This window comes from Arachis hypogaea, chromosome 15 (assembly GCF_003086295.3).
Source record: "Arachis hypogaea cultivar Tifrunner chromosome 15, arahy.Tifrunner.gnm2.J5K5, whole genome shotgun sequence".
Classification (NCBI taxonomy): Eukaryota; Viridiplantae; Streptophyta; class Magnoliopsida; order Fabales; family Fabaceae; genus Arachis; species Arachis hypogaea.
Genome location: NC_092050.1, coordinates 119845647 through 119857115, shown reverse-complemented (window position 1 = coordinate 119857115; position 11469 = coordinate 119845647). Strand labels below are relative to the sequence as shown.

General features: G+C 35.1%; 1 protein-coding gene and 1 long non-coding RNA gene across 2 annotated transcripts; both read left to right on the top strand.

Moving 5' to 3' along the window:
* Positions 1-894: 894 nt before the first annotated feature.
* On the top strand, positions 895-2321 carry LOC112748766 (uncharacterized). Its single transcript, XR_011873028.1, has 5 exons — positions 895-915; positions 997-1088; positions 1217-1436; positions 1544-1610; positions 2209-2321. It is a non-coding gene; the product is annotated as an uncharacterized lncRNA (long non-coding RNA).
* Positions 2322-8274: 5953 nt separating this feature from the next.
* On the top strand, positions 8275-10929 carry LOC112750531 (probable galacturonosyltransferase-like 3). Its single transcript, XM_025799298.3, has one exon. It carries the CDS (start codon positions 9352-9354, stop codon positions 10399-10401), a length of 1050 nt encoding a protein of 349 aa, XP_025655083.1. The 5' UTR covers positions 8275-9351; the 3' UTR covers positions 10402-10929.
* Positions 10930-11469: the final 540 nt, after the last annotated feature.

The window sequence follows — 11469 nt, the reverse complement described above, 5'->3', positions numbered from 1 at the left end:
TTTTTTTGTTTCCTTTTATTTCTTCTCATCATCGAAGCCCTGCACTGTATCTTCGTCATTCCTTCTTTCCTACCAGAGCACCAAATAACAAAACCCTAGCCGCTTCTTCAATCTCCCCGTCATTGTGCCCTCCTTCATCGTGCACCACTGTCACCGTCTCACTCGTCTGCTCATCGTTCTTAGTCGTGCTCTGCCGCCGTTCATCCATCTCGCAGCTCTTCCTTGTAAGGTTGTGAAAACCCTAGCCTCCACCACGCCGCCATCAATCTCACCGTCGTCGCTCGTCGCGCTCAAGATCGCCACTAGGTTCGTCGTTCTCAAGGTCCCTCAATCCCTCGTTCGCTAATGTTTGCTTTCTTGTCCTGTTTCGCAGTTCTTCGGCGTCGTCCTTCATCGTGTTTGTCGCCAGCTCGCCGTCTTCGAAGGTCCATGCTCTGTTCGTGGCTCACTGTAATAGTGTAATGACATTGTTCGGTTTTTTGCTCTGTTCCTAAGGGTTATTGATCTTTGAATTATTCTTGAATGATTTATTTTTCAATTTTTCATTCAATGATTAATTGATTGTTGATTAGCTCTTACTGCTGTTTGTGATTATTAATTGTAAATATGCTGCTGTGCTGTTGTTCTTTGTGCTTTTGTGACTTAATTGTGATTATATTGTGCTGTTTGTGATTATTTCATCCTATATTATTGTTAGATATCCAAATCAGTTAGATATCTCTATGTTAATGAGTTACAAAATATAAATCTGATTAACTTGTTTCTAAATTATTGTTAACAAGTATAGACTTTTCTAACCTGTCCTTCTCTTGTGGTTTTTCTGCTGATATATAATTCAAATTCAGATTTTATCTCAGTTGAAGTAGTAACCAAACAAGAAATTAGCCTTATTAGCCTTATTCTATTTAGTTGCAGGTAGTTCCTTCATTCTTGTTAATGCTTTGTTTTCCCCTTTCTGTAATCAAGAAGTGCTCTCATTAAGCGATTCCTGTGTAGGTTCGGATATATATCAGGAGACTCTTGCCAAGGCACTTGCAAAGCATTTTGGTGCAAGGCTACTAATTGTGGATTCCCTTTCACTACCTGGTGTACGTTTTCTTAGATATTCTTTTGCTACTTCTTATTATCTGTTTGTATTGTTGAGATGATTTCTTCTTAAATCACTGTTAATATAAACAGAATAATAATAGTTTTTGTTATGTGATTGATATTTCAGGGAACTCCATCAAAGGAAGTTGATTCTGCTAAAGAAAGTTCAAAGCCTGAACGACCATCTGTGTTGGCCAAGAGAAGTACACATGCTGCTTCTTTAAAACATAGTAAACCAGCTTCTAGTGTTGATGCTGAAATTGTGGGTGGATCCACAATAAGTTCTCAGGCTATGCTGAAGCAGGAGGTTTCTACTGCTTCATCAAAAGGCACTACTATTAAAACAGGTGTGCTATTTTGTTGTTAAAAATTGAGCAACTATCTCCAAATTTACTTCCTATTGTACATATTGCATAGCACCTAAAGGTTAACATGAGGCTTAAATAATTTGCAGGTGATCGAGTAAAATTTGTTGGTAACTTCCCTTCTGCTGTCTCATCAATACAAAATCATCCTTCAAGGTACTTTGTCTGATGGAAGAATTATTCTGAATACAATTCAGTCAATCTGCATTTGATCTGAACTTGTGGAGAAGGGAGATCTTTTTTATCCTTTTTGTTGAGGAGGCTATAACCATTGAAAATCATTCAAAAGAAGATTAAAGGAAGAATATTGAATTTCTGATTGACGGCAATTTGTTTTGAGTGGCATGAGTGTACTTTTCTCTTTTGTGAATATTATTGCTTCTGAATTTGAAATCACTTTGAAGTGGTATCTCTCAGTTCAGTTGCAGCTTTGATATATATGCAGACTTTTATTGTGATCTTTGTGAATATTCCTACCTGCTGATATATATGCAGACTTTTATTCTGTTTCTTCTGAACTTCCATCTTTGGTTAATAAGGCTAATTTCTTGTTATTAACTTATATTTTTCTGGGCTTGATCAGAACTGTACCTTTAGTTTATGGCGTGTTCATTATTTCAGATACGGCACTTATTTAATTGATCTACACTGATTTATTTAATTGCTTTATAGAGATAACCAATGTGCATTGACACTTTTGCTTTAGTTTTTCTACCTTATTCCTAATTTTTCTATATGCATATCTTCCCACCAGACTTCAATTGATGCTGCAAACTATGACAGGGTGATGTTACTGGGTGGAAGAGCGCCAGAGTATCTTGCTCATGATCCTCTTGTGGCACTGGTGATCAAGCTTTTTAGTTCTGGAAAAGCACTTGCTTCCATTTGCCTCGGACAGTTGATTCTGGCGGCTGCAGGTGTAGCTAAATATCACAAGCTTACCGCTTTTCCTCCTGTTAAACCAGCACCGGTTGCCTCTGGTGCTCATTGGGTTGAACCAGACACTAGCAACAGTGGTGGATGGTAATGTCATTACTACCGCCACTTATGAAGGGCACTCTGAATTTATTCAGCACTTTGTAAAGGCACTAGCAGGTAACATAAGTGGCTCCAACAAAAAAATCCTCTTTCTTTGTGGGGTATGTTCAAATGATTTTCAGGCACACATAACTGATAGGAACTTAGTACTAAGGGCACTAAAGTCTTTGTTTATTCTCTTTTCTTTTATTTATTTTAATTTTAGACTTAATTTGTAATCCTCTTTATATTCATTGATACATGAAAATTAGTAGTTTAGACTTTAGACATGTTTCATTTTTTTTCTATTGTTGAATGATTGTTCAATTGGATAGTTGGATCTATTGTTTTATGTACTAATATACTATATCATTATAATGCTTGTGAATCTTTAGAATGTATTTACTATGCTTTGCTAGAATATTTTTTAATTTAGTATAATTGTGTATTTATTTTTATTTTATAAGATTTAACTCATTTAATTAAAAATACAGAATTATATATGTAATCATATTATTAAATATTATATTGTACAAAAAATTATTAGAATATTATATATATATATATATATATATATATATATATATATATAGAGAGAGAGAGAGAGAGAGAGAGAGAAAATTAAAAAAAAAACAATGAGGGACCTAAGGCTACACTTATAAAATGTAGCCATGGTATACAATGTGCCTACGCTTTACAGGTGATGCAGTAGCGTTGAAAAGGGTAGCCTATTCTGGCAAAAATAGAAGCTGAAAAGCGTAGCCTTTGGTCTTGGACAGCATCACTTAAAAAGCGTACCCTATTCCCAAATGCCAAAAGCGTAGCCCTTGGTGCAGAAAAGCGTAGCCTTTGAGAATAGGCAACGGACGAATAGGAATCACCATAAAAAGCGTAGCCGTAGCCTAGAAAGCGTAGCCGTAGCCTAAGGCATCATTTTTTTTACTTTTGGCTACACTTTTTAAGTGTACCTGAATGGGTGTTTTTCTTGTAGTGTATTAATTGCTGCTGATTACTATAGGATGTTATTTTAGCATCATTTTTGTTAATATTCATTGTTGAATTGTTGAGGTTATAATTTGTTACTTGGTTTTGAAGTGATCATGCTTAACATTTGTGCATACCAAGTACTTGTAACATTGCCTTCAAGAATGTTTTTAGATTTCTAAATTGTATGTTTTGGCCACCATGTGATTTGATTTCATTATCTATTACTAGGCAATTTACTTCTAATCGATGCATTTTTTTAGGTGATGCTTGTTTATGATTAATCTTTATTTACGTCACCTATTTCATGTATTGAGATTTTGGAATTGTGAAATTGGATCGTACGCTTACCTAGTGACATATTTTATAGCCTTCTAAGCTTTGTGAACCATTCTTGCTATGTGATTGATTTTAATTTCTATCTCTCTTTCCCTAAGTTCCATAGCACCAATGTCTTCTACTTTTATGTCAATTAGGTATTGCAAATAAAATTTAAAGTGTGTCATTGATTGATGTGTAAGTTTCATATTCCATTTTGTTCATTAAAGTTACCTTGCACATCAATCTATGTCCATACCTTATCCATTTCACAATTGCTCGTTTATTGCCTGAATGCTTTTATGCTTCTTTATTACTTGTTTGTTTGTCTTAGCGTACATGTTTTCTTTGAAGTATTTCAAGTACACTAGAATGAGTGAAGTGTATGCTTTCTTTTGTGTACTTGTGACATAACTTTTAATACCATTATGTGTGTTCTAAACCGCATGCAATTTAGAACTCACACATTATTCTCCTTAATGTCACAAACTGAGTCACTTGTTTCATTTTAGTGATTCTTACCTCATTCCAACAATCTATTCTTTCTTGTTTGTGCATTTACTTGTCTTATTATATCCTGTTTCCTATTGCTCAGGATGATAAATGCAACAAGAGAAGCGGGAGAAAGAACATGCAGCAACCGGTTGATCCACCAGCAGAAGGTGGCAATCTGTAAAGTCGTTGTACCCCCTTACTCATCTTTGAATGCACTGAGGACGGTGCAAACTTTTAAGTGTGGGGAGTTCGTCCGACCGATTAGTCATTTTTGGGTGACAAATTTCTAATTCCAACACTTTCGATTCATTTTTAGGTCATTTAGAATTTTTAGTTGCATTTCCTTAGTTTGCATATATATAATAAGCTTAGTCAAAATAATAAAATTTTCCAAGAAAACTTTTCGTATGTAGGGCATTGACATCCCAATTGATTTAAGTAAAAAAATTTTTGTTTACATGGAACTTGCTTGAATTATACATTGTGGAACATGTTTTTGGGTTAAGAACATATAAGCATGAGTTTTGAGCCCAATTGTGTGGTTACATCATATAACCACTATTTTCATTCTTGTGTGTATTGTTCTCTTTCTATGATTGTAATCTTTGATTTGTTTGATTCTTTATGTCCATTATTTTGTGTATGAATGTATTTATATGATTGAGGCCTTCATTTTATTGAGCTCACTTATCCAAATGGCCTTACCCTTTTATCTACCATTGTTAGCCAACTTTGAGCCTATGTTAAACCCCTTTTATTCTTAATTTTAGCACATCACTACTCCTAAGTGAAAAACAATAAATGTCCTTAATTTGGATCTTTGATTAGCTTAGGCTAGTGAGAGTGTTCATCATTTAATTGTGGGAAGTTTGGAAATATTGGGTAGAGATAAAAGTGTGTTTTTGTATTCTTGTTGAAGATTTTGGGAATTGGGTACATACTCATGCATAAAATGTTTAAACCATATGCATTGATGTTCTTGTATATATTTTAGTTTGAAAAGGAATATATATATATATATATATATATATATATATATATAAAGAAAAAAGAAAGTAATAAAAAGGGGACAAAATGCCCCAAAGTAAAGTAATAATAATCAATGCATATGGGTTGTGATAAAAAATAGAATACATGAGTGTGTGAAAAAGTGAAGGATGGGTAGTTAGGTTTGTATTAGAATTGTATAGGTTGTTATATGTATTAGGTGAGAGCTCAAGTTAATCAAAGATTTAAATTTTAAGCCCACTTAACCATATATATCCTTACCTTGATCCTAGCCCCGTTACAACCTTATGAAAAGTCCTCATGATATTGTATGCATGCATTGAATAATTATTGATTGTTAGATGAAAAACAAATCTTGGAAAGCATGATTAGAAGAGATTGAGTGGATGAACCCTATACACTTGAGCGATTGGAGCGGATACACATTCGGTGAGGGTTTGATTGCTCAATTATATGTTTTTACCAATGATCGTCTCCTTTCTTGCAAGTTGTTAAAATCTTTTGAATAACTCAATTCAATTGTGGATTTGATTTGATTATTATTGCTTTATCCCTTATGTTCATATATGTATTCTTGGGGATTGATTTATTTTGGCCAAGTAGTTGCATGCATTTAGATAGATTGCATTTAGATAGAGTGCATCTAGATAGTTTGCATTGAATAAATGTTAATACCCTTTGTCTCTTTCTTGAGTTTAGCATGAGGACATACTTAGTTTAAGTGTGGGGAGGTTTGATAAACCCCAATTTTGTGGTTTATCTTGTGTTGAATTTAAGGAATTTTATCAACTTATCTCACATTTATTCAATGAAATAGCATGTTTTGTAATTCTCCCTAATTTGTGCTTAATAATTGAAAACATGCTTTTTATGCCATTAATTTGCTAAATTTAATTCACTTTGATTCCACTCGATGCCCTGATATGTTTGTTGAGTGATTTCAGGCTTATAAGGTAAGGATTGGATGGAAGAAGTGAAGAGAAAAGCATGTAAAGTGGAGAATTTATGAAGAAATGAGCATTTAGAGGATTCAAGGCCACGCGCACGCGTCACCCACGCATACGTGTGAGGAGGAAATTTGCAACGCGACGCGCACGCGTGACGTTGGTCACGTGACCTTATTAAAGTGAATAGGCTGGGGGCGATTTCTGATGCTATTTGATGCAGAATTCAAGAGAGAACAAGGGGGAGCAATTAGATTAGTTTAGGATCATGCTTTAGGTAGTTTTCTAGAGAGAAAAGCTCCCTCTTCTCTCTAGAATTAGGGTAGAATTAGGTCAAACTCTCTTATACTAAGGTTTTGTTTTTTTTTTCATTTAGTTTTCCTTACAATTTCTTGTTCCTACATCTTTGCTCTCTTAAGTTTTCTTGTTAATTTTCCTTTTATGTTCATGCACTATTGTTGGATTTGTATTTTCATTTAAGGCAATTTCATGTTTTATGTTCTTTTGATGTTTAATTGAGTTAGTATTGTTATTTTCTTGCATTGGGTAGTTGTAGAATTTATTATTTCTTGTAATTTACCATGTTTTTCTTTTATGCCTTCCAAGTGTTTGACAAAATGCTTGGTTGAGCTTTAAAGTAATTTTTGAGCATTCTTGGCTTGGAAAGAGAAATTGGGCAATCTTGAGTCATTAATACCCAATTTAGATTGGTGATCTAAAGTGATTAGTTAGTCTTGTATCCATTAACAATACTTATGGATTGGGATTAACTAGTCCTATTTGACTTTTTCTCAATGTGAATATAACATTATACCTTCTTCCGATGTTGGAGATGACGAAATAGGATTAGCTCTTGTTAACTATTGTATGATAGTTAATGACTAGAATAGAAAGCCTTGACTCTCAATCCTTGCCATGAATGCCTCTTTTTAGTAATTGCTTTCCTTAGTTGTTTTCTTTATCTTATTGTCATTTAAATTCTCGCTTCTTTATCAACCCAACCCGTGAAACTCATAACCAATAATTGAGCACTCGATTGTAATTCTTAAGGAGAACGACTCGGGACTAATACTCTCGGTTATTTTTATTGGGTTGGACTTGTGACAACCAAAACTAAACTTTGATTGAGTGTTATTTGTCGGTTTGGAACTATACTTGCAACGAAGTTATTCCTCTTTTACCGAGAAGAAATTCTAAGCCAATGATTTCGCTCACATCACCAACCTTAGCTTCGCAGGCTGAGTTAGGAGCTTGTTATTTGTATTCTTGACCCTCTTCCTACTTTCTGTTTAGTTATGCTTTTGAACTTTAGTTTCTTCTCACGCAAGTAATCTTGTTTCCTGAGCGTTGCGCTTTTTATTTTGAGATTTTGCTTTATCCATTTTTCAAGACTCCTCGTATACTGTATCCTTTTTAATATTATTATGTATATATTTTATTTTAGACGTCGTAATACCACACTACCTCTATTTTACGGCTTAAGCGTAAAGCTCTGTGTGGTAGGGTGTTACAGTCGAGGCTGGCGGAGGTGATTTGTGGGGGGAGAGAGAGAAATGAGAAGGTTAAAGAGAGTGAGAGAGTAGTTTAGAAATGAGGGGGAGACGATTCGCGATTCGAATTTAGGGCAAGATTACCATTAGATTTATTGGCAGATAAATCCGACAGTAATGCTTTGCAAATGACCAAAATGCAGTGTTCCACTAATTCGGATTACCAGCGGATAAATCTGACGATAAATCCGATGGTAATAATCACGCCAATTTTTCTTTTTTTTTTCCTCCAATTATTACTAGCGAATTTACCGTTGAAAATCCAAATCCGATGGTAATTTTTTTACCCAACGAATTTATTACCAAATCTGCCGGTAAATACATTGGTAAACCTGCCGCTAATGTCCAACCCTAAATCCGACGGTATTCAACGTTTTTCTTGTAGTGTTATAAAATAATATAATTCAAATAAATTTATAAAATTATAAGGAATACATTAAATTTATAATTAAATATAATTAAAAAATAATTCCATAATATTATTCACATAAAAATATATATTATTATTATATGCATTCTTAATACTAATCAAATGTAAAAATATATATATTATATTCTTTCAAATTTTAGATAATAAATATTAAAATAAATTATTAATAAAAAACTTAAACTCTTTCACATGAAAATAATACCTACAAGATTTATTGTTTAACTTTTTAATTTACGAAAATCTTGATGTTCTTATTGGATGAAAACTTTTGTCTCTGATAATCTTTTTATAAAAGTAATTTGATTTTATAAATTTTTTATACTATAATTTATAATATCAAAATAAAATTGATATAATTTAAAAAAAATATTTTCGTAATGTTATTACAGACAAAAATACTAGTATTAATAACTATAATTAACTAATTATCATTAATTAGTCAAAAATATATTAAATTCTCAAACACATAAGCATTAGAATTTAACTAATATTTATCATAAAAATACATTATAAAATTATTATTAATAAAAATTTAAAATTTTTAATAAATATTAAACAAATATATTTATAGTTTTAATAAAACTTTTCTCAAATAATATTAGCATGTGCCATTTTAGGTACAAATTAGATAAACCCTAAACATTAAACAACATAGATTCAGATAATACATGCGTGATTCGTGATTATCGCATGCAGACAAATCGCACCACATGACTTTGCCCAAACGCATCTTCTACACCCCTTCAATCATAATTACTAGAGACCAGAATCAAATTTTAGCCGTTTGCCCATCTCAATTGAGTAAACCAACGTTCAAGATCGCATTATCATGGCATCACGTGTTGCTTACCATGAACCCCAAGCCCATCTCAATTGAGTAAACCAACGTTCAAGATCGCATTATCAAGGCATCACGTGTTGCTTAGCATGAACCCCAAACCAGGAGATCACAATCCTTCTCATCACACGTCACAGTAACAAAGCACGCATTCCGAAGCAAAAAGGTAGAGACGCGTCTTTCCAACCTGGCTTCCTACCAATGTTACCCCACGCCAACCAAATCAAGATGAAATACCAAACATACCCCTAAACCTTCTCAAAAACACACACTCCCTTTTCTTTCACTATGAGCCTTCCTCTCACTCTTCATCATGATGCCACCGACATTCATCTTTCTCCTCTTTACAGCTGTAACAGTTGCCGCCGCCGCACATTTCCCAGTATCCGGTGATATTCCCACCTTCCGCGAAGCTCAAGCATTCCGTAACGGAAGGGAATGCCGTTGCGCCGCGTGGTCTGCCGTTGGCGCCGACCATAACCCCGCCGTAATTCACATCGCCATGACGCTTGATGCGACCTACCTCCGCGGCTCCGTTGCCGGCGTCTTCTCTGTCCTCCAACATGCGTCATGTCCAGAAAACATAGTCTTCCATTTCATTGCGACCACGCACCGCCGTCCGGAGCTTCGACAAACTATCGCCGCCACATTCCCGTCGCTTACGTTTCGCCTCTACTACTTCGACTCAAACCTCGTCCGCGGCAAGATCTCATACTCCATCCGCCGCGCACTGGACCAGCCACTCAACTACGCCCGAATCTACCTTGCCGACCTCCTTCCGGCCACTGTACGGCGAATTATTTACTTCGACTCCGACCTAATCGTCGTCGATGACGTGGCGAAGCTCTGGAACATCGATCTCGGTACGCACGTGCTTGGAGCACCAGAGTATTGCCACGCGAACTTCACTAACTACTTTACGCGCCGATTTTGGACGAATCCTAGCTATGCGGCGTCGTTTAAGGGACGCGACGCGTGTTATTTCAACACAGGTGTTATGGTCATAGATCTCCTGAAGTGGAGGGATGGAAGATACACTGAGAAGCTTGAGAACTGGATGAGGATTCAGAAACGAAACCGGATCTACGAGCTTGGATCATTGCCGCCGTTCTTGCTTGTGTTCGCCGGCGACGTTGAGAGAGTGGAGCACCGGTGGAACCAGCACGGCCTCGGCGGTGATAATCTTGAAGGGCTTTGCCGTGACCTTCACCCTGGTCCGGTGAGTTTGCTGCATTGGAGTGGAAAAGGGAAGCCATGGCTAAGAATCGATTCCAAGAAACCGTGTCCGCTGGATAGTCTTTGGGCGCCGTACGATCTGTTTCGGCACTCTTCGTCGGTGTCATCGGTTTTCACCGATAGCTAGTTGTTACGGCATGTTTGATTTTCCGTTTAATTTAAGAAAATTGAAGTTGTTGAAGATAATTTCGTGCAATTGCTTTTTCTAAACGGGGAATCAAACAAGCTGCGCTAATACTTTTTATTATTATCATTTTTTAATCACCGTTGCGGTGGGAGGGTGGTGACGTGACGGTGGTGGACACGCGCGTGTAGTGGAAAATAATGTGTCTGTGTACTGTGTACGGTACGGATAATGTCTGACACGTGTCTTTTTCGGATGGTATACGGTGATGTAGAACGGGGTTTTGCCGTTTTGGGTTGCCGGTTGCATTGGGGTATTGTGTATAGTAGAATCATAGATTGATAATGTAGATGGTTAGTGTGCAGTCTACAGCGTCAGTGTGTGGTTGTGGGGTTAATGGTAGATAGGTTTTTCATTTGGATAATTGTAGTACCTCACTGATGCTGTATTATGTGACTCGGCGGATTCTTCAATATTGTTGAAAACCGGAAATTGTTCATTCTTTATATATATATTTTTTCCTTTGGTAAATGACATGTTAAAATAGAAAGAGGTTGGAAATTACACAAATACATTTGAGGAGTTAAATTTCGATTTGATGTTCAAAATGACCCAACAATTTGATTGGTATAAGTACTAAGTGGGATTGCTTAGGAGTGTTCATAGATCGGATTTAGTTGACCTAGACCCGTTCTAAAAGGATAGATTCGATGAAATATTAGTATATACAAATTTATAAATTTTATATATTAAAATAATAAAATTTTACTTTTAAAAATAAATTTAACAAATGTTAGTTCATATTTATATTAAAATAAATTATTTTAAAATAAAAATAATATCACATAATATAAAAAATATTAATTGAATTATAAAAATATAATGTAATATTATTAATTAACTCAAATATATATATTTTATTGTAAAAAGTAACTTTGGGGTGGACCAGGTGACCCAATACAAAATCCGAATCTGACTCGAAAATAACACCGGGTAAAAAATGGAAACTCGAACTCGACAAAATAAAGTAAATGTTTAAAATGGTTCATGAATTTCAAATCGTTATTCAAT

Coding starts and splice junctions, on each gene's coding strand:
- LOC112750531 (XM_025799298.3), top strand. CDS start 9,352: ATGATGCCACCGACATTCATCTTTCTCCTCTTTACAGCTGTAACAGTT.